Source organism: Salmo salar, chromosome ssa08 (assembly GCF_905237065.1).
Source record: "Salmo salar chromosome ssa08, Ssal_v3.1, whole genome shotgun sequence".
NCBI classification, from domain to species: domain Eukaryota; kingdom Metazoa; phylum Chordata; class Actinopteri; order Salmoniformes; family Salmonidae; genus Salmo; species Salmo salar.
The window spans coordinates 20417072-20441843 of NC_059449.1; the positions used below are offsets into that span (position 1 = coordinate 20417072).

General features: G+C 41.3%; 1 protein-coding gene across 1 annotated transcript; it reads right to left on the bottom strand.

Annotated features, from left to right (window-relative positions):
- Positions 1–599: 599 nt before the first annotated feature.
- LOC106610455 (GTPase IMAP family member 9) lies at positions 600–11843 on the bottom strand. Its single transcript, XM_014209833.2, has 3 exons — positions 11629–11843; positions 2112–2186; positions 600–1815 (listed from the first exon to the last, which is right to left on the bottom strand). Exons 2-3 carry the CDS (start codon positions 2116–2118, stop codon positions 917–919), a joined length of 906 nt encoding a protein of 301 aa, XP_014065308.1. The 5' UTR covers positions 2119–2186; positions 11629–11843; the 3' UTR covers positions 600–916.
- Between the last annotated feature and the right edge of the window lie 12929 nt (positions 11844–24772).

Below are 24772 nucleotides of genomic sequence, written 5' to 3' on the forward strand. Positions count from 1 at the left end.
ACATCTAAGTAATAATTTATTAATGAGTGTTAATAATACATCTAAGTAATACTTTATTAGTGAGTGTTAATAATCCATCTAAGTAATACTTTATTAGTGAGTGTTAATAATACATCTAAGTAATACTTTATTAGTGAGTGTTAATAATACATCTAAGTAATAATTTATTAGTGAGTGTTAATAATACATCTAAGTAATACTTTATTAGTGAGTGTTAATAATTCATCTAAGTAATACTTCATTAGTGAGTGTTAATAATACATCTAAGTAACACTTTATTAGCGAGTGTTAATAATACATCTAAGTAATACTTCATTAGTGAGTGTTAATAATACATCTAAGTAACACTTTATTAGCGAGTGTTAATAATACATCTAAGTAACACTTTATTAGCGAGTGTTAATAATACATCTAAGTAATACTTCATTAGTGAGTGCCTCCCATCTTTTTCAGGTGTCTGTAACTCCTGATAAAATGTAACTCAATACAACAAACTTTTCTTGTGATCAGTAAAACATAATAACAAAAACAGCTAAATATTTGTTCATCAACCCCCTAAGTATCATTCTTAATGTAGGATACAATAACAGTAGCCTATATTTATTTGTTTTTTAAAGTTTATTTGAACAGAGACAATGTACGACAAAACACAGGACTCAGAAGTGAGAAGTGAAACGTTGCAACAGATTTAGCTAACATCTCATTTAAATTTGCAGTCTTCCTGTGTCTTTAGGACCATTTCCACATTGATAAAAAAGGCAAGACCAACTTTCACTCTCTTTTTCTCTATCAGTTCTCAATATTAGGAAGATGTTCCAAATGTTTTGTTTACTCTGTGTATATAGAGAAAGCTTTCAATATCAAGTAATGAAGTCAAACAACTTGTAGAATGTACAGCACTGTTAGCTACGGACTCTCATTGAGTATTGCATACATTTACTGCAGCTCCCACTGTAATTCCCACTGCTGCACCAACTGATACACCAATTGGGCCTCCGAATGCTCCCAATGACGCTCCGATTCCAGCACCTGTGGCTATGTGGTTTACATTCTCAGCATTCTTTCTAGCTTCTCTTTCCTGTTTGATCCCCAGCTTCTCTACTTCTTCTCTTAGACACACTCCTTCAAACTTTGCATTCAGTTCTTCCCTCTCTCTGCGTATCTTCTCTTCATTCTCTCTCAGGATCCTGTTCTTCTCCTCTTCAATCGCTCTCTCAGCCTTCTGGAACATCTCAGTGGTGTAGTGGCTTCCTCCATTCATCTTCACCATCTTGTCTATCTTCTCAAGCAGCTCAGTGACCTGGGAGGGATTCTGATCTTTGTTTTTGAAGACATGATATCCCCCATTACATTTGGCAATGAAACTTTCCAGTTTGGGATTTCCATGCAGGAAGTCTTCAATTGTTACATCATCAAGAAGGTCTCCATGTGTGAAGACAACCATGGTGTATTTGGATGCTTCATCACCAAATAGCTTCTGGATCATCTTCAAAATGTTCTGCTGCTCTTCAGTGAATCCTCCCAGCTTGAGCACAACCAGGAACACATGGGGACCAGGAGCGGAGAAAAGCAGGCACTGTGAGATCTCTTTCAGTGCTTCCTCCTGTGTTAACTTAGTGTCAAACAAGCCAGGTGTGTCGATGACAGCTACATGTTGCCCTCCCACCATTCCTCTTTTCTTTTTACTTGAGGATGTCACAGAAATAGAGGACATTTTGGATTCAAACGCTTTTCTCCCCAGGATGGCGTTTCCTGTTGCGCTCTTCCCAGAGCCAATCTTCCCAACCAGAACAATCCGGACCTCTTTATTTTCTCCTGTTGGATAAGAAGGAAATGTTGTTACTGTAGAAAAAAGTCTAATGTTTATGTTCTTTCTGTTTGGTCATCTTACAGAACAGCTACTGAATATGATCAGTCTCTATCTTCTTAGACATTGATGGTTTATAGAATATTAACTGTAAGCAAATTAACAAGAGCATTATCTATAAATGAAGTTTCCAGACTACATTCATTTTATTAAAATGTATTAATAATGTAATAAAACATTATTTTGTGAAAACGCATTAAACAAATAAACCGATTTATCTCTGTCTTGTAGACTAAGTACTCACCAGTCATGTTTGGGTTTTGGAGTGCTGTCAAGCTTTTCAAAGGAACAGTCTTTCCAACCAGAGTAATCAGGGTCTCTGTTGGATGAAAAATAAAATGTTGTTTTTGTAGAGAGAAGTGTGATCTTACAGAACAACTACTAAAGCTACATTTTCAGTCTCTCATTGCTTCTTAGACTGATCTGTTTTGTCTATAAAATACAAACTCTAAGAAAATTAACAATGATGTTATCTACAGGTAAATGCCAAAAATAAAGGAAACACCATTGACGGACCTGTCATTGTCCATTCCTTGCCTACATACAAAGTTTTGACATTTGGCAAATATAGCAGTAGGCGTTCTGCCTTGGGTAGAGCACCAGTTGAAAAAAATGCAATAGAATCAATATTGTGTGGGACACATACAAAGAAGATAGTCTAAAAGACTCTCAAGTTGGGGAGACAACCAACTTCCATGGAAGTTCTCTGACTTTCTCAGAAACCCTAAAAACAAACTGGAGCTTTTCAACATGTTGATACAGAAGGTGTGTGCCAATGAATCTGAAGATGGAAAAGAGATCTATGCTGCAACTGATGAATCTGTGGTTTCAAAGGGCTCTCTGACATCAACGCTGGAATGAGACCAGGAAGAGGCACACACAAGAGCGTGGTGTAAAGTACTTAAGTAAAAAATATTTTAAATTACTACTTAAGTCGTTTTTGGGGGTATCCATACTTTACTATTTGTATTTTTGATAACTTGTACTTTTACTTCACTACATTTCTAAAGAAAATAATTGACTTTGTACTCCATGTTATTTTCCCTGACACCCAAAAGTACTCATTACATTTTGAATGCTTAGCAGGACAGGAAAAGGGTCTAATTCACACACTTATCATCTTTACTGGTCATCCTTACTGCCTCTGATCTGGCGGACTCACTAAACACACATGCTTTGTTTGTAAATTATGTCTGCGCGTTGGAGATAGCCCCTGGCTTTCCGTAAATAAATTTTTTAAAAAGAATATGGCGCCAACGGGTTTGCTTAATATGAGGAATCGCAAATTATTTGTAATTTTATTTTTACTTTTGATACTTAAGTATAACTAAAACCAAAAACTTCTAGACTTTTACTCAAGTAGTATTTAATGGGTGACTTTCACTTTTACTTGAGTCATTTTTTAGTAAGGTATCTTTACTTTTACTCAAGTATGACAATTGGATACATTTTCCACCTCTGTTCATCTCAAAGATGCCTTTCAAAAGGGTGCAAAGACCATTATATTTCCAACAGTGGATACAGACATCATTGTCCTCCTTGCTGGTCTGTTCTACTATCTTACCAAGGATTATTCAACCATAAAACTGTGTGTTTCTTTTGGTATGGGGAAAAAATACCAGGAGATTTGCATAAACACCATCGTTGAGAAGCTTAGAATGCACAAGAGTTTGGCTTTGTCAGGCTTCAACACATTCACAGGTTGTGATGCAACCTCAGTTTCATTGAATGGGCAAAAAGACAGCTTGGAGTGCATGGAAATCATTTCCAGAAGTGACTGATGCCTTCGTGTCCATGGCAGCTGATCCATTTCAACCACTTGATCTGAATTCATCCACTTTTACATTGTTTGAGAGATCCATCTGTGTTCTCTATGACAAGACAACCAGCCTAGATTGTGTCAATGATCTGAGGAAGGATCTCTTCTCCAAGAGCTCATTCTAGATGGAGAATCCCCCCCCCCCCCCCGCCCGCCCACTGCTACAACATTCAAACAGAGCAGTGTACCAAACAAGCATTTGGTCATCCAATCGACACCTTTACCAGAAAGTACTTGATGGACTAAAACAGTTAATTCTTGGAAACCTTTGTAGACACTCTTACCAGAGACTGACAAAGCTTTTGAGACCAACCTATTTAGCTCAAATTAAATATTAAAAATCTGGCATAAATTTTTGTTACATATCAGATGCAACATAAACATTCACATGCAAAAAGTTGAATACATTGGCCATGCTGTCAATCCAGCATGACCTGCAGAGAATGCCAGACTTTGACAAAGTTTGCCCACAAGAAGGACCGCCACGCCACCTTCCTGTTCAAGTGATCACAGCACAACAAGATGATTCCAAAAATGCATTATATACTGCTGCATAAATAATGTAATTTGCCAGGGAGAAATGTATACTGTAGCTAAGAAACTAATACTAAGTGTATGTTGTGTAGTAAGCTATTAGTAGGCTATGTCTCGCCGTAAGAATTCGGTCCCTCTCTGCCTCAGAACTTAGCCTATACTGTTCTGACTTGGTGGTGCACATGTTTTAGGGAAATGACATCATTGAATTTTGTAAGAGCTCTTTCATTTTCTGCTTATTTGGCCCCCTTACTTATCCTATGGTTCTGACTTGGTTTACAGGTAGAATACTGTAAGAACGGCCCATGTTCTGAATTCTGTTGCTATTTAAAAGTGCTGAACAAATAGGCATATTGACATCAGTCTTAATTGAAATTATGGCTTGCCTCTTATCTGCTCATCGTTCCCTTATGCCATAGTTTGTACATCTCCATTGTTATATTGCATATATAGGTCTATCGCATTAGTGTCTTATTCATCATTTTAGGCAATGTTGGAATGATACATTACATTTTCTTTTTTTTGCTTACTTTGTAGATTATAATTACCTCATGTGCTTTTCTCCACGAGGAGGGGATACAATATAATGTTGTTGAGTCTGTAACTATGTTTGCCAGTGAGTCTCTTCCCGTTCACATTTTTTTTTTCAACAAAATGTTCAGTGATATAAACATGTAATTCCGGTTGATATTGCAATATTCGTTTTGTTTGCACAAAGTGGATCCTCGTGGTTGCATTTCCCTTCCTTTTTAGTCCACATAGGCCTAATAAAATACTTAAAATGGTAGCCTAAACGCATCTCTCTCTCTCTCTGTATGGTGACTTAAGGAAGAGTAAAGTTAACTTAACATCTTGCTGAACGTATCTGAACTAACATATCTGAATCTGTCTCTGTACATTTTGAAAGTGCTGAATCAATAGGCCTACCTCGTCGCAGCTCGTTTGCCTGCACTTGCTTATACTTAGAGCTATGTGTTAATGATATAAGAACAAATATTGTGAATTTACTGAACATTTACTGAATGTACTGGATGTTTTCTCAGGTGAGCCAGATTCAGCCGCTTGCGAATTTAAAAAGTTTTCAGTTTACAGTCCATTGTTCGGATGGAATTATTTTGGACGAACGTGTGAAGGTAACCTACTTTTTCAAGTGATTTGTTTAAAAATCAGATGAAAACAACATCATGACTGGTTGTGTTCATGCCACATTAAAATGTAATAAATTTTTTACAGTTACATGACATGTCTTTACGATGAAAACAATTGTAAAGACATAGGAGGTCCCGTGGAAATAAAAAGTGCCAACCTATGGAAATCAAATGCCTGTCCAACTGACAAATGCCGGCCCTGCACTGCATTATGCCATGTTTGTATCTGATTTATAACAGGTTTTTTATTCCCCTAGGCCTCGGACACTGGCATGAGGCAGTTTCTTTGCCCCCACCTATAAAAAAAATCTAATCATGGAATAAAAAATTAATATTAATAATTAAACAGTAACATGCAAAACATAAACAGAATAGCCAGAGGGATTCCACAAAGAAATAAGAGAAAGAAATATATAATTACAAATCCACATTATATAAATTCAAGTACAGACATGTAGCGACATTTTTTGGGGGGACATTTTGTTTTGTATACGTTTTAATGACTCTAAATAGTTTTCTAAATCAGATGAAAAAAAATAAGAAAAGGGGCTTTTTCTTCATCCGTTCAACTACTCTGCCTCTCACAAAGAGAAGGCGGTGGAACCAAAAATCTCAAATATGGACTCATCAGACCAAAGGACAGATTTCCAACGGTCTAATGTCCATTACTTGTGTTTCTTGGCCCAAGCAAGTCTCTTCTTATTATTGGTGTCCTTTAGCAGTGGTTTCTTCGCAGCAATTCAACCATAAAGGCCGGATTCACACAGTCTCCCCTGATTTGTGTATGAAAAATTGTCCTATTAAAATAAAGAGATTTATGACATACTCGCGTTCAATTGTGGAATCAGTGTAGTAAAATAATATGTCTAACTTAGACATTTCAATGGTTGTATGCATTTTGTGGCCAAGATATAGTTTTACATCAGTCCAGAACACTTCACTATATAAACAATGACAGAATAAGTGTTCAATAGATTCAGTTTCTAGTTCACAAAAACTGCATTCACTGGTAAAACATCAAGTATGTTTTTAGAAATCAAACTATTACACGGATAGAATCTATGGATAATCTTAAGGGAGATCTCCTTTACTTTATTGGTCATCATAAATGTGTGTGCAGTGAGCCAAGCACGGCGCCAGTTTACATCAAACGATGAAGCCAAACAAAATATCGCAGAGGGAATAGACTTCCTGTAGAAAATATCCCTTAATAAACGATTGTTGAATTTCTTATCTAGTAAACCTATGCTATTCACCTGGATATCGCTTACAATAGGAGATATTCCAAGATATGCATTATTCTGAAGTAAAGATTTTATCCCACTATGTATAGCTTTAATAAACGTGTCATATTCCTTGCTTGAAACGTAAATAGATTCCCACTAATACTAACTAATTGGCAGACAAGGACAATGTTTTTTGACAACCAGTTACGGTAAAATAACATCTTGTTTCTATGTAATATCGACCCATTATTCCATATAAAACATTTGAGGTGAAAAGTTGTGTTTATAGAGCAAAGCCCAGCACATTAAAGCCCGCTGGTGAAAAGCCGCCAATTTCACAGGAAGTTTACCCACAATATATGGACATTGTAGTAAAAAAATTAAGCACTCCGAGCTTCTGAAAAACAAAATGAGGTATAATATTCCAGAAACTGTGAGGATTTTTTATGTACCTTTATAACCGAGTTGATTTTTGATATCTGATTGAAGAGAGTGAAGTCTAAGACATTAGACCGCCATCACAATCCCTGTTGGTGATAACATCTATTTTTATTTCATGTGGCTTGTTTTTCCATATGAAGTTGTACAATAGCCTATCTAAGGTCCAGCAAGTGGATTTGGGAATGTCAATAGAGGAAAAGAGATAGGATGTACAATATAGCCACTCAGCTTTGGATAAAAGCACCCTTCCTTGAAGACTTAAATCCCTCCCTAACCATGAGGATATATATATTTTTTTACAGATTCAGTTACAGGGTTCAAATTAAGAACATTCACAGCCTTAAGATTTGTGGTGATCTTTACACCGATGTAGGTTACAGTATCTTTTTCAGAGATGTTACAATCTGCTGGATTGACAGCTCCTTTCAGAACCAACACCTCACATTTGGAAAGATTTAATACCAAATCTGAGATTTTGGATAACTGCCTCACAATAGCCAATGCTAATCGAAAATCCAGTAAACATAAATTAGATTCTTAATCCAATTTTTTAAATCATCATGCAATAACAATGACTTATTTAATTTCCAATAACCACCAGAGTATTTATTACCATCATTACTGCACATTCTTACAGTCAGCCATATGACTTTATGATCCGCAGGCAGTACTTTGACCTCTACTGTGTTGGGCTCAAGACTAGAGGTTATCACCCACAAGTCAATTCTTGATTGTAGAGAACGATCTCTATTACTCCATGTCTACTGTTTCTCTCCAGGGTTTTTAACTCTCGATATGTCAATTAAGTCCAGGCTTTGGCAGAAATTCACCAACTTGTTCACACCAATGTTAGGCCTATGAGGCAATCTATCAATCTCATTAGAATAAACCATATTACAATCTCCACCAACTATAATCTGACTGGATGGATATTTTCTCAGAAGACTTTTAAGAATTTCCTCAATTTCCTCTAGAAGTAAGTTATTTGGAGGACTAGAACAGTATCCGTATACATTACACAACACAAATAATCTGTCCATTACATGTCCATTGGTGTCCATTTGAGTAAACAAAAATTTGCCTTTGAAATTGTGTGCTAAAAGTGCAACCTCAGTTGAATGATTAGTCCCGTGGGCCAAAAAAATGACACTGCCCCACTGATTTTTCCAATAATTATAGTCCTCTTTGCATGAATGTGTTTCTTGAACGAATACAAGATCTGCGTTGCAGTCCTTACAAAATGCCAGGGGTTTCCTATCCCCCTGGCATTGATGGACATAAACTTCAAGTCCATATAGAACAGAAAGAAAAATACTATGCAATCTCAACTCTACCCTCTCTATAAAAAGTTGCTTCATATATATGTATTAACAGAAGTCTTAACTTGTAAACCATAACACAACAATTCAAAACTAGAACGTTCTGTTTGCTGATTTTTGATGTGTTTTCGCGTATCATTTTCACCAGACCATCGGCTCTTTCGTTTATCCTTGCAGAGACAGCATCGATTATGTTGACCTGGAGTTCGCCCAAAGACAATTCTTTCTGTGTCTTTTTCTCAGAATCAACCTAATGTCCAGATTCCTCCATGTCTTCTCCTGAGGAGTCAGGTGGCAGTTTTTCTCCGATGTATGAGTGGTCAGCTAGCAACTGGCTTCTCCTCCCTTTGCTCTTTCGCACATTTCTTTCTTCAATTTTTCCAAGTTTCAGATCAAATTAGCGGTCAACTAAGCGTTGTTCTTTATTGTGTTTACTATAAGCCATTTTTTTGTTACATTGAAGTAAGTTTGAGAGGGATAAAAATGAAGGTTACTCAGAACAAGCTAAAATCTCGTCTGCACTCGCCGCCATCTTCCTGGAACTCGTCATTGAATTATCAGCCCAATCTCACCTTCAATTCGCGCATATATGTACAAAATGTATTTCAGCAGATTTCGTGCGTTTTTGTGCATTTTTGTGTGGTTCAAACGTTTGAAAATATACGAATTTATGTGCTACTTAATTCGTGCGAAAATACACGAATTTAACCAGTAGGCGACACCAGCCCAACCTCACATTCAATGAATTATAGACTACTGACCATCGTCCATGGTTCTTACATTTCAACATGCCTATCAAATCGACGAAGGCTTTCGGTGGTGCCAGGGCTTAGCTTTGCTTTAGCTAATAGATACATGTTTATTGTTAGGCCTATTTGGTTGTAATTTTTTCATGTTAAGCCTAACATTTCACAAAGCTAAACACGGTTTAACAATGCTGCCATTGTTAGACTGCTGACAATAATGTAAATACTTATTCAGTAATTAAAGTTGGTCATTCAAACATAGCAGATTATTAAATAAATGTCCAATGCAACAGCATACTAATCAGCTAATCGATTGTTTATTTTCTTGAGAATACAACTGTCTGCATAGGCCACCTGAACCTTCATGACATTACCCTCTCTTCCAGCTTGGATCGAAAGTTGTGCGTAAAACCAGTCTATTAGTGCCAAATAATACACCCTCAAACACTATCTTACTAGGGATTGTTTCATTATGCAGTGCACCATCTATAACTGTATTCCATATTTAGCTGCTATTTATAAACATTTTATGACAATGACACATCAAACAGCCTAACACTGTGAGGTAAAAACTAGTCGGCTTGAGGATACATTCAGCCACTATGTAATGCTGAACTCACAAATGGGCTGCAATATTCAAGGTAAATTAAATCCAATTAAATCTAATTTGAAAGACTCCCCTGGTGTCCTGAAGTCCTCGTTTGTTGTGTTTCCGTATTTTGTGTGCAAATGTATTTCACCGCCGCCTGTAGGTCCAGGTTGCAGACCTGACTGTTTTCTATACTGAGTATTGCCAACCCAGACAATATTTCCTGAGACATTGTGCTTCTTATGTAGTTCTTTCTGAGTTGTAGTTTAGACAAAGATCTCTCCGCAGAAGCAACACTTACATGGATGTTAAATACAGCTATATTGCGTTTGCAACGTCAGGGAAACTGGGAAGAAGGGAGTTGTGCTTCAAATACAGCAGTTCTGTAACATCTTTAATTGAGGCTCTCATTCTCCTTTGTTGCCGGCCTCAACACCTTAGGGAAATAGATTAACTGTATATGAAGCTCTGGGGACAAGTCGTCTTGATACTGCTCATTAATTGGCAGATGGAAACGGATTATCATCTTTAGCAGACAACAGGGCTGGAACAAAAAAAGCTGTTTGCGATTTCGTTCATGCTGGTGAACCGGCAGCGCAATGGACATATAATCATTTTAGATTAGACAAAATCTAGAAATGTTACATCTAGGTTTATAATAAATCAGAGGTGTTGCACCACTTATTTTTAAACCTGGATGACTTAATCTAAGGTTAAATAACTAAACTATGAAGTAGTAGCAGGTAGCCTAAAAATGGGGTGACAGGTAGTCTAGTAGGTGGACTAGTAACTGAAAGGTTGCAAGATCGAATCCCCGAGCTGACAAGGTAAAAAATCTTTCGTTCTGCCCCTGAACAAGGCAGTTAACCCACTGTTCCTAGACCGTCGTTGAAAATAAGAGTTTGTTCTTAACTGACTTGCCTTGTTAAATAAATAAAAACAAGAATGCATTCACTATAGCAATATGTTCAAATTATATTTCTATGGAAACAAACCAGCAACAAACCAGTATCAAACCAGTGAGTTTTCAGTTCAGGCTGATGAAATAAATAATTTTGTCAAATTAGTTAGCTGGCTAGTTGACATTACATGAGGCCACATGAGCAAAAAACCTTATCACACGAAAAATACAACACTTACACTGACATTTGATTAACTTCAACCTCAACCAGTTTAGATTTAAACCCTAAACTACATTTACATTTGATTTAAAAACAATGGCGCAACAAGATAAAATGTGATCTTAGTTAAAAGTAAAACTTAAACTTAGTTTAGAAGAACGATTACCATTAGGAGTAATTTAAAACTAGGTTTAAAATTTGGTGCAACAATATGAATATATAAAGCTTTATTTAACTCAGTTTAAGAGTTAATCCATGTTGGTGCAATCCACCCTAAATCTCAGTTCATCCATTCATTTCTCAGTCTATGAATTTGAGAGTGCTTACATTTCTCCAGCTTAATCCCTTAGCTTTTTAGCATCAGGGGTGAGGAGGACGCTTTGTAATTGTTTCAATTAAGGATTCTAGCTTCAAAAAAGCTAAGAGAGCTTTTATAGTGCAGGCAGAAAAATTATATAATTCATTGTCAGAAATCAATTGAAGTGCAGTATGTGTAATACGTCCATATTCGTCCCGTATTAGGAATGTGCATAACGCCTACATCATAATGCCTACATCATAATGCTGACATAATAATGCATTCATTTACAAATTACATGTATTCATTAGTTACTCTATCGTTACAATAAACCTATTATAGAAGGATTTGTATAAAATGAATTGTTGTAAAATATAACGTTTCACAGATAATAAACTTAGTCATACTTCATTTTGTTAATGTCCATTTGGCAAGAACACCCATTTGTTGCATCAAAACATGCAAAAAGAATGTGGTTCAGGCTTATGTCTTGTATTAGTAACTTTATAGACGTCCTTACCTTTGCCTGCCTGTTGAGCTGGGTATCTAGAGTCGTATGTCTACAATTGGAGATGCAGCCGACGTTTTATAGCAATGTGGGGCGTAAGAAAGTTGTTGCTTTCTAGTCAGGTGATTTCTTGTAAATCATGGTGCAGCCCAGGAAAAAAAAAAAATCTCTCTAGCATAAACAGACTGATTTTGATGTGGATTTTTTAAATTATGTTAATTCGATTGTAGGTTATCGCTTCGAACACACCGACTGTGTTTTGCGTTTTGGTACACCAGAAGTACATTCATTTCCAATGGAACGCTGCGTTTGCCTTTCAGCATTGCGTTGCGTTCTGAGTGGTGCATACGTTGGATTGATCGAATGTATGCGTCAAACTGTATGCGTAAACGGGTTGACAGAAATGATGGCAGAAGGTGAATGTTGAACTTTTGTTACACACATATCTAGATGATGCTGCAAACTATTTTGCGCAAAACACAGTCGGTGTGTTCGAAGCATAGAATTACTCTAAATGTTTAGAGTCTATGGTTTGGACTTCACATTGCAGTAATGTGTCTTTTAAAGCTGCCATTTACTATGGGTTGGGTTTGCACAGAAAGACACTGGACTGGAAATTATTAAAGTGTAACAGTGCAAAAGTTGAATAAAGTGTTGAATACATTTTTTATATATACTGTGTATTTTTTTATGAAGAAAGTACACAAATCACGAAAGCAATATTTTTACAGCATCAATACAATATTTAGGAAATTTAGCAGCCATTGTTTACTGTTCATTTTACAGTACCTAATGGATTCAACAATGTCAAGTGGTATTTTTAGTGTCATTTTAATTTACAGTGCCATGAAGTAATTATGAAATTAATATGAACAATTTATGCTTAGCCATTCATCATTCATCATGCTCCCGAGGAGGGAATGGGAGCTGTATTGATAGTATTACATGTCTTACGTAGCCTGACCTTACTTATTCTGTGACTGAAAATGCTTTAAATATCACATGTAATGGTACAAGGCATTTTAGTTTGGTATGCAGTCCCTTACATACAATCATAATTTCACAAGAGTTTTGTCTGGGGTAAAAAAAATATATAAATTTTACAGAGCGACTTACAGATTGGTGCATTCACCTTATGATATCCAGTGGAACAACCACTTTACAATAGTACATCTATATATCTTTTTTTTTGGGGGGGGTTTAGAAGGATTACTTTATCCTATCCCAGGTATTCCTTAAAGAGGTGGGGTTTCAGGTGTCTCCGGAAGGTGGTGATTGACTCCGCTGTCCTGGCGTCGTGAGGGAGCTTGTTCCACCATTGGTGTACCAAAGCAGCGAACAGTTTTGACTGGGCTGAGCGGGAACTGTGCTTCCGCAGAGGTAGGGGGGCCAGCAGGCCAGAGGTGGATGAACGCAGTGCCCTTGTTTGGGTGTAGGGACTGATCAGAGCCTGAAGGTACGGAGGTTCCCCTCACAGCTCCGTAGGCAAGCACCATGGTCTTGTAGCAGATGCGAGCTTCAACTGGAAGCCAGTGGAGTGTGCGGAGGAGCGGGGTGACATGAGAGAACTTGGGAAGGTTGAACACCAGACGGGCTGCGGCGTTCTGGTTGAGTTGTAGGGATTTAATGGCACAGGCAGGGAGCCCTGCCAACAGCGAGTTGCAGTAATCCAGACGGGAGATGACAAGTGCCTGGATTAGGACCTGCGCCGCTTCCGGTGTAAGGCAGGGTCGTACTCTGCGAATGTTGTAGAGGATGAACCTACAGGATCGGGTCACCGCCTTGATGTTAGCGGAGAACGACAGGGTGTTGTCCAGGGTCACGCCAAGGCTCTTAGCACTCTGGGAGGAGGACACAATGGAGTTGTCAACCGTGATGGCGAGATCATGGAACGGGCAGTCCTTCCCCGGGAGGAAGAGCAGTTCCGTCTTGCCGAGGTTCAGCTTGAGGTGATGATCCGTCATCCACACTGATATGTCTGCCAGACATGCAGAGATGCGATTCGCCACCTGGTTAACAGAAGGGGGAAAGGAGAAGATTAATTGTGTGTCGTCTGCGTAGCAATGATAGGAGAGACCATGTGAGGATATGACAGAGCCAAGTGACTTGGTGTATAGCGAGAATAGGAGAGGGCCTAGAACTGAGCCCTGGGGGACACCTGTGGTGAGAGCACGTAGTGCGGAGACGGATTCTCGCCACGCCACCTGGTAGGAGCGACCTGTCAGGTAGGACGCAATCCAAGAGTGAGCCGCGCCAGAGATGCCGAACTCGGAGAGGGTGGAGAGGAGGATCTGATGGTTCACAGTATCAAAGGCAGCAGAGAGGTCTAGAAGGATGAGAGCAGAGGAGAGAGTTAGCTTTAGCTGGGTGCCGTGGTATATTGGCCATATACCACACCCCCTCATGCCTTATTACTTAAATAAAACACTTTGGATTCAGTGTCTTCACAACTTATTACTGCGCTTGCTTGACATTCGTCACTTTTGTTTTCAGCCGACTTCACCGTCGGCTTTGACCGTGGCACCCAGCTCACCCTGGCAAGGCAGCCCCTGTTTTACTAAACCCAGTTCATCCATTAATCGAATCCCCTCATTGTGACACTCCATCTTATCTCCTCCTCCACATGTACTGGATTGGTTGAACAGTGCAGAATAGAACCCCATCCGTTTTTTATTCTTCTCCTCAAGACCAGGAAGTGGGGCATCCCGCTCAGGTGTTTCTGTTACGCTTGCTACATCAGGTTATTCCCAGTAACAGCATGCCACTGTTTCAGAACGTTCAACGTCCAGAATGTTCTAAAGTACTTTGCAAACTGTTGGTTTTAAATTCATATTGTGCATTTTTTTGTTGTTGTTGATCAAATGAAAAACAATACTATGGTGCCTGGTGAAGGGTTTCCTTCTCCGTGACCTCTTGTTTCATATAAAACCTTTAAATTAGAATTGTCATATTGCATGTAGGTCTACATACACTGAGTTTAACAAACATTAGGAACACCTGCTGGCCCATGTTGACTACAATGCGTCCCACAGCTGTGTCAAGTTGGCTGGATGTCCTTTGGGTGGTGGATCATTCTTGATACACATGGGAAATTGTTGAGCATGAAAAACCCAGCAGCGTTGCAGTTCTTGACACAAACCCCTTTCAAAGGCACTTAAATATTTTGTCTTGTCCATTCACCCTCTGAAAGGAACACATACACAGTCAGGGTTGCCAGGACAAGCCTACATTTCTAGCCCAATGACATTTCAAAATGTGCCAACAAGGCCTGAAAAGTAGCCCAAAGAGTAGTTTTTGCAGCTAGAGAGGAGTTGCCACATTTAGCCAATAAACCATTTTTCTATAACGTCATCGTGCGAATTAAGAAGAACTCTCGACTTAACTTCTAACGACCTAAGAAACAAAATTTGATTTTCCATCAAATGTAATAATTATTGCGAGCAGATGTGACTAATAAAGGATTGTTAATATGTTGTAAGAGAAAAATTATTTGCCCTTATTTCATTTTTAATTATTAAATGGCAATTGTGCCGTTATTATGTGCCAGATGTTATTAAGCCTACAAACCGTTATAAGTGGCCTTTTTGCGAGATTGACTTGTCATTTCAATAGCCATTGGCTGGGTTTATGGTTATAACTCAACTTTTCCATGGTTTGGTTAGCTAGATGCAGGTAGCCTACAGCCCTTGATAGGCCCACATCTAATTTCAGATAGCCTACAGTAGTCTAGGCAAGATGTAAAATGAACGATTTAGCAGCTTGCTGTCACGGTTGTCGTAGGTTAGAGTGGACCAAGACGCAGCGGGGAAATGTGCACTCATCTTCTTTTATTAAATTGGACAAAGAAGGTGAACCAAAATAAACACGTACACAACAAAAAACACAACGACGACTAACAGGCCGGTAAGGCACAAAGCTATACACAGCACAATCTCCCACAAAACACTAAACAAACACAATCCTAATATATAGGACTCTCAATCAGAGGCAACTAGACAACACCTGCCTCCAATTGAGAGTCCAACCCCCCCATTACCTAAACATAGAAATACTAATACTAGAAAGAACATAGAAATACAAAAACATAGAACATTGCCCAAAACCCGGAAATAATAAATCAAACACCCTTCTTAACACACAACCACCCCGAACCACATAAAACAAATACCCTCTGCCACGTCCTGACCAAACTATAATAACAAATAACCCCTATTACTGGTCAGGACGTGACACTTGCTTAGTTCAAATTGACAGACTAATTTATTCAGCGAGGCAAGGCGAGGCGATTTCGAGGTGCTTCCGTTGTCCAATAGCCTGCTGGAATAGGCAACGGAGGGTGGGGTCGAAATCACTAAAACAAATATGGAAATGAACTGAATAGGCCTATTGTCACATTCTGACCTTAGTATGAGGTATGGTTTCCAATCAGAGGCAGGTGTTTTTCGTTGTCTCTGATTGGAAGCCATACTTAGGCAGCCTGTTTTTCATGGGATTTTGGTGGGTGGTTGTTTTCCGTTTAGTAGTTTGTAACCTGACGGAACTGTTGGCTGTCATTTTGTTTCTTTTTGTAAAGTGTTCTAGTTCTTCATTAAACTTCGAGATGAGCACTAAACACGCTGCGCCTTGGTCTACTCCATTTGACAATTATGACACCTATGCTTTTTAACAACAGCCAGTGTATATTTGTTTTTATGTGTAGCCTAATCTGACTGATTTACCTTCAATCTAATGCAATTCCGATAGAATTGTTACCATGATCACAGTTGATAACTTCCAATTTCATTAACTAAACATGGCCATTAATAATTGCATAATAACACAAGGCTACAACAACAACAACAATAAACTGAAGTTATAGGCTATTTATTCAATCCATTTGCCAGCTCCAGGTAGGCTACACAAGCGGCACAAATTGATTTGCAATGACTCCAGTGATATCGTAATTTCCACATATTTATTGTATAAAATGGTTGGCTACATAGGAATAGCAATTAAAAGGCTAATTGATGACCAGCAAATGTATCATTCTCCACATTTAATGTCAGTTTAATTGAGGACTTTTCCCCATGACAGAAGCACACGAGGGAGTTCCGTAACTTCCATTTCAAAACGTTCATTCGTGCAGTGCTCAAGACCCAAGAACTGAGCATGCGTAAAACCCTTTGCTTGATATGATTTTCCAAGTGCTGAGGATTGATGTGATGAGACTTGGGCACTGCGTCTTTGATTGACAGTGCATCTATTTGTTTGTTTGTTATTTAGCTATACAAGCAAGTTACAACTGCACACCAATGTGAACAAGCCATCTCGACCAGTTTACAGCGAATTATGCTAGTTAGCTAGCTAAATCAAGGGAGAGGGGGTGTGAGAGAAACCTCTGCATGAGCTCAGCCATCCACACCTTCCCATTTACACCAGAGATCTGTATACAATGAACGAGATGCTCATGTCTCCACCCTAAAAATAGGAGTTGTTGTCTCAAAGGCAGGAAGGCATGCGACAAGGTTAAAAAGAAACGCACTGGGCTTATTTTGGACAGATTTTGGCGAGAGTGAAACCTCTCACTTCGCCTCTTTCTCCCAAGTCCCTCCAGCTACCAGTCACAACAACAAAGATGAGAGATCACTTCTTCCTCTGACAAACGGTTTCAACTCGCAATTTGCATTTGAGTTTTGGTCCAAAATAATCGGTCTTATGGACACTTGAAACACATGGAGACATTATTGTACTGCAATAGAGGAAAAGTGAACCTTTCGAACCATACCCTGGGGCTCCAGAGTGGCACAGCAGTCTAAGGCACTGCATCACAGTGATAGAGGTGTCACTACAGACCCTGGTTCAATCCTGGGCTGTATCAAAACCGGTAGTGATTTGGAGTCCCATCGGGCGGCGCACAATTGGCCCAGCATTGTTCTGATTTGGCCGGTGTAGGCCGTCATTGTAAATAAAAATTCGTTTTTAACTGACTTGCCTAGTTAAATAAAAGGTAAAATTCTTTTTTTTTCTCGACTCCTCAAATTTCGAGCAGAGCTGACACTACTAAAACAGATGTACCAATGAACATTCATTCTGGAAAATGAATGCTCAGTTTGTCGTGCGCATTACGGTACCACGTATCACTAGCAGCATTTTACTCAAATAAAGATTGTTATAGTCTGTTAGTCTGTTTTTAAAAAAAATTATAACCACTTTTCCCTTTTTAAAAAAAAGTAGGCCACTTGATTTCAACATCTGAACAAAGTGGACAGGCTAGCATGCTGTTCAAACAGTTGGAGATGGACAGAAGGGTGTGTTCATAACAATTAAACTGTTTTGCCTTGTTAACTGAATTCTGAGCTTGTGAAATTATACTTACATCCAAGTTGGCTAAACTTGAAATATAAATATTTGCTGGCTACTCACTAGCACGTGGGCTTGTGCTTGAGAGATTGTTTATGAGACCCGGTGTTAATTTCCCATAATGCTTTCTACATTATTAATGAATGTGCGTAATGCATGGTTCTGGTTAAATTTGTTACAAAAAGGGAATTTGTATAGACAGACCAGAATGATTAATGCAACAACAAAAAAATCAGGTACAACTATTTAGATCAAATAATTAAATAATTAGTGGGTCTTATGGTTGTGGAAGGCCTATATTCAGCCTAGGTTTAATTTCACAAGCTCTGAATTAATTCGTTTATTTTTGACTGTTTTTAATGCAGTGTATTTGACCTTTAATTTAGAGAAACATTTAAAAAATCTATATATGAGTTTTAGGCCATATCCCCCAGCGATACACTCGCTGCGGAAACATATCCTCATGAAATCATGTGATTTTAAATCTCCCGTACCTGCCACCGCCCCTACTATCACCATTCCCATCTCTCCCATCACCCCTCCTGTCTCTCCTATCACCCCTCCTGTCTCTCCTATCACCCCTCCTGTCTCTCCTATCACCCCTCCTGTCTCTCCTATCACCCCTCCTGTCACTCCCATCACCCCTCCTGTCTCTCCCATCACCCCTCCTGTCTCTCCCATCACCCCTCCTGTCTCTCCCATCACCCCTCCTGTCTCTCCTATCACCCCTCCTGTCTCTCCTATCACCCCTCCTGTCTCTCCTATCACCCCTCCTGTCTCTCCTATCACCCCTCCTGTCTCTCCTATTACCCCTCCTGTCTCTCCTATCACCCCTCCTGTCTCTCCTATCACCCCTCCTGTCTCTCCTATCACCCCTCCTGTCTCTCCTATCACCCCTCCTGTCTCTCCCATCACCCCTCCTGTCTCTCCTATCACCCCTCCCGTCTCTCCTATCACCCCTCCTGTCTCTCCTATCACCCCTCCTGTCTCTCCTATCACCCCTCCTGTCTCTCCTATCACCCCTCCTGTCTCTCCTATCACCCCTCCTGTCTCTCCTATCACCCCTCCTGTCTCTCCTATCACCCCCTCCTGTCTCTCCCGTCACCCCTCCTGTCTCTCCTATCACCCCTCCTGTCTCTCCTATCACCCCTCCTGTCTCTCTATCACCCCTCCTGTCTCTCCTATCACCCCTCCCGTCTCTCCCATCACCCCTCCTGTCTCTCCTATCACCCCTCCTGTCTCTCCTATCACCCCTCCTGTCTCTCCTATCACCCCTCCTGTCTCTCCTATCACCCCTCCTGTCTCTCCTATCACCCCTCCCGTCTCTCCTATCACCCCTCCCGTCTCTCCTATCACCCCTCCTGTCTCTCCTGTCACCCCTCCTGTCTCTCCTATCACCCCTCCTGTCTCTCCTATCACCCCTCCTGTCTCTCCTATCACCCCTCCTGTCTCTATCACCACTCCTATCACCCCTCCTGTCTCTCCTATCACCCCTCCTGTCTCTCCTATCACCCCTCCTGTCTCTCCTATCACCACTCCTGTCTCTCCTATCATCCCTCCCGTCTCTCCCATCACCCCTCCTGTCTCTCCTATCACCCCTCCTGTCTCTCCTGTCACCCCTCCTGTCTCTCCTATCACCCCTCCTGTCTCTCCTATCACCCCTCCTGTCTCTCCTGTCACCCCTCCTGTCTCTCCTATCACCCCTCCTGTCTCTCCTATCACCCCTCCTGTCTCTCCCATCACCCCTCCTGTCTCTCCCATCACCCCTCCTGTCTCTCCTGTCACCCCTCCTGTCTCTCCTATCACCCCTCCTGTCTCTCCTATCACCCCTCCTGTCTCTCCTATCACCCCTCCTGTCTCTCCCATCACCCCTCCTGTCTCTCCCATCACCCCTCCTGTCTCTCCTGTCACCCCCTCCTGTCTCTCCTGTCACCCCTCCTGTCTCTCCTATCACCCCTCCTGTCTCTCCTATCACCCCTCCTGTCTCTCCTATCACCCCTCCTGTCTCTCCTATCACCCCTCCTGTCTCTCCTATCACCCCTCCTGTCTCTCCTATCACCCATCCTGTCTCTCCTGTCACCCCTCTTGTCCCTGCCATAGTTATACATTCCTGAGACGTGATAAATACGGGTCCTGTGTTGAGTCTGTTAATGCAGCACATTCTTTAGATTTGACATACAGTTTGCATATGCTACAACAACAACAGGGAAAGTTAAAGATGAAAAGAGGGACGTATGGTGAAAGAAAAGGAGAAGTGGAAGAGTGGTCAGGATGATAAGGACTCCTCCTGACACTCCACTGTGGTACCATGTGACTTATTTGAAGTCCGATACCATTTCTTGTAAAACAGATTATCTTTCTTGACCTACAGTAGGCCCCACAAGGCCTTACAATAAGCTAGCTATTCACCCTACCAAAGGCTAGCTACAGTAGCCACTCTAAATTAAGCTTGCAACCCTACAAGATAGCTAAAATGGACCCTATCCTCAGTTAGCCATGGATGGAGATTGGGATTTGGACTTGTGGTTGTACTTAATTCTCCTTACTGGCCAATGATTATAATGGTGATTCTGATCTAACCATTAATTCATACATTTTTGTGCCCCTGGATGGAAGTTCATTTTGTAGCTAGATGTGGAAGGCTAATGTTAACTATCTGACGTTGCCCATGAATGGAAATTAGGCTAACGATCAAGCATTTTAGCCAGGTAGCCTAGGAGAACAAATTAAAAGCCTGTACTGTATGACAGAGTGATAGACTGTTTCGTTAACATGAAAGAGAGGAGGATGGTATTGGCGTTTCTCTACAAGTAGGGTGAGTCAACATGTTTTTCTACTTACACGAACGCGCACGCAAACACACAGAAATCAGAACCATGGACAGCAACATCATATTTAACTTACGTTGATTGGACTAAATTTGTTTTTGGTATCTTTTAGTCATCACTGTATTAGACTAAGCAGAGGTGATTTGATTATGTTGAAATGTTGAAGTGTAAATGATGCCGGGAATAGTGGAGGCAGCTCCTGTTTTCTTGGTGACTTGCGGTAACCCTCTGTGGTTCTAAATCAATAGTTGTTTAGTTGTTTAGTGGTCCTAAAACATTAACTTTCTTGACCATGCTGTAGGTCATGTAACTGTCTGTTACTATACATGGAATATGCTTTGTGGACTTCACTGGACAGAGGTTGTTATCTGGTTTTGTGATGAAACAAAGGTGTGGTTGAATTTATTCTGCCGCTGTGTCTTATTGTCTCGGCCTTATGCCTATATATCACAGTCTCAAGGTTAATGAATTAACAGGTTATAGAGCAAACAACACAATTATCACAACACATAGGTTTTAATATGGCTTTTTTTGGGGGGGGGGGGGCTTCCCTAGTGATTTTACCCACACACCGCTACACATACAAACGCCAGCCGGCCACACTGGAATTGAATAAAACCAACACCATCTCAGCTTCCATCCTCCCAGGGCTCACCAACCTTCACACATCATGGAGATTTGTAGACTGACCCAAACGCAAGGTATATATCAGCCAAGCCCCGCCCCTAATTGCAATGAGTTGCACCTGGAGACAGATACATACACCTGGGTTAATGAAGACATGCACATCACACATGTAAATGTAAACTAACACTGTATAGCCTCAACACATGGTTAAACTGTACTTGTTTATATCATGGATGGTCAGTCCTTGTAGTAACCATAGCTCTGTCTATGAATTTGAGAGTGGTTACATTTCTCCAGGCCTGTATCTCATTTCTCTACCAAAACAGTAGCGGCGAGTGCTTTGCTATTGTTTCTTTTAGACATCAACTGGTATGTTTAGATTGAATAAAAACAGTTTAGTTGTGGTTAATGGTGGTTATGAGGAAGGTACAGAACTGAAACCATTGTTGTGTTCAAGGTGGTAAAGAGCACATAGTCACCCATTGTTTGTTTAGTACATCACTGTCTCTCAGCATACAGACACTTCTGTTAGATGGAACTTTTGTGTAGGTCTTTTTAACAACGCTGGACATGCATCTTGTTGACGTTCATCGTAGGACACCTCACATTACACACCCTCACTGCCAAAACATTTTATCATGAAATCATGTTATTTCACATCACACATCCCTGCCACCGTCCCTCCTATCTACCTTCCAGTCTCTCCCATCACCCTTCCTGTCTCTCCTATCACCCCTCCTGTCTCTCCTGGATCTCCTATCACCCCTTTCGTCTCTCCAATCACCCATCCCTCCTATCACCCCTCCTGTCTATTCCTAACACCCCTCCTGTCTCTCCTATCACCCCTTTTGTCTCTCCTATCACCCCTTCTGTCACTTCTATCACCCCTCTCGTCTCTCCTATCACCCCCTTGTCTCTCCTATCACCCCTCCTGTCTCTCCTATTACCCCTCCTGTCTCTCCTATCACCCCTCTTGTCCCTCCTATCACCCCTCTTGTCTCTCCAATCACCCTTCCTGTCTCTCCTATCACCTCTCCATACTCTCCTATCACCCCTTCTGTCACTTCTATCACCCCTGTCGTCTCTCCTATCACCCCTCCTGTCTCTCCTATCACCTCTCTTGTCTCTCCTATCACCCCTACTGTCTCTCCTATCACCCCTCGTCTCTCCCATCACCACTCCTGTCCCTCCTTTCACCCCTCTCGTCTCTCCTATCACACCTCCCGTCCCTCCTATCACCCCCCTTGTCTCTTCTATCACCCCTCCTGTCTCTCCTGTGTCTCCTATCACCCCTCTCGTCCCTCCTATCACCCCTCTCGTCTCTCCTATCACCCCTCTTGTCTCTCCTATCACCCCTCCTGTCCCTCCTATTATCCTTCCTGTCTCTCCTATCACCCCTCCTGTCTCTCCTATCACCCCTCCTGTCCCTCCTATCACCCCTCCTGTCCCTCCTTTCACCCCTCTTGTCTCTCCTATTACCCCTACTGTCTGACCTATCACCCCTCGTCCCTCCTATCACCCCTCTTGTCCCTCCTATCACCCCTCTTGTCTCTCCCATCACCCTTCCTGTCTTTCCTATCACCGTTCCTGTCTCTCCTATCAACACTTCTGTCCCTCCTGTCTCTCATATAGTCTCTTCTATCACCCCTCTCATCTATCACCCCTCCTACCACTCCTGTCTCTCATATCACCCCTCCTACCCCTCCTGTCTCTCCTATCACCCCTCTCGTCTCTCCTATCACCCCCCTCGTCTCTCCTATCACCCCTACCGTCTTTCCTATCACCTCTCCCTACTCTCTTATCACCTCTCCCATCTTTCATATAACCCCTCCCGTCCCTCCTATCACCCATCCGGTACCTCCTATCACCCCTCCCGTCCATTCCTATCACCCTTCCTGTCTCTCCTATCACTGTTCCTGTCTCTCCTATCAACACTCCTGTCCCTCCTGTCTCTCATATTGTCTCTTTTATCACCCCTCTCATCTATCACCCCTCCTACCCCTCTCGTCTCTCCCATCACCCCTCTCGTCTCTCTTATCACCCCTCTCGTCTCTCCCATCACCCCTCTCGTCTCTCCTATCACCCATACTGTCCCTCCTATCACCCCTCGTCTCTCCAATCACCCCTCCTGTCCCTCCTATCATCCCTCATCATCCCACCCATTTCTCCTTCCACCCATCCTGTCCCTGCCGTAGGTTTACATTCCTGAAAACAATAGCAGTATACTTTGCTCAAACCACTGCCAGTTCATGTCCTTAACTGTATTCACATCCTACCATACCTTTGTCTGTACATTATACCTTGAAGCTATTTTATCGCCCCCACAAACCTTCTCCTTTTACTCTCTGTTCCTGACGTCCTAGACGACCAATTCTCATAGCTTTTAGCCGTACCCTTTTCCTACTCCTCCCCTGTTCCTCTGGTGATGTAGAGGTGAATCCAGGCCCTGCAGTGCCCAGCTCCACTCCTATTCCCCAGGCGCTCTCTTTTGATGACTTCTGTAACCGTAATAGCCTTGGTTTCATGCATGTTAACATTAGAAGCCTCCTCCCTAAGTTTGTTTTATTCACTGCTTTAGCACACTCTGCCAACCCGGATGTCCTAGCTGTGTCTGAATCTTGGCTTAGGAAGTCCACCAAAAACTCTGAAATCTTCATTCCTAACTACAACGTTTTCAGACAAGATAGAACGACCAAAGGGGGCGGTGTTGCAATCTACTGCAGAGATAGCCTGCAGAGTTCTGTCCTACTCTCCAGGTCTGTACCCAAACAATTTGAACTTCTACTTTTAAAAATCCACCTCTCTAAAAACAAGTCACTCACCGTTGCCGCCTGCTATAGACCACCCTCTGCCCCCAGCTGTGCTCTGGACACCATATGTGTGAACTGATTGCCCCATCTATCTTCAGAGCTCGTGCTGCAAGGTGACCTAAACTGGGACATGCTTAACACCCCAGCCATCCTACAATCTAAGCTTGATGCCCTCAATCTCACACAAATTATCAATGAACCTACCAGGTACCACCCCAAAGCCGTAAACACGGGCACCCTCATAGGATATCATCCTAACCAACTTGCCCTCTAAATACACCTCTGCTGTTTTCAACCAAGATCTCAGTGATCACTGCCTCATTGCCTGCATCCGTAATGGTACAGCGGTCAAACGACCTCCACTCATCACTGTCAAATGCTCCCTGAAACACTTCAGCGAGCAGGCCTTTCTAATCGACCTGGCCCGGGTATCCTGGAAGGATATTGACCTCATCCCTTCAGTAGAGGATGCCTGGTTATTTTTTTAAATGCCTTCCTCACCATCTTAAATAAGCATGCCCCATTCAAGAAATTTAGAACCAGGAACAGATA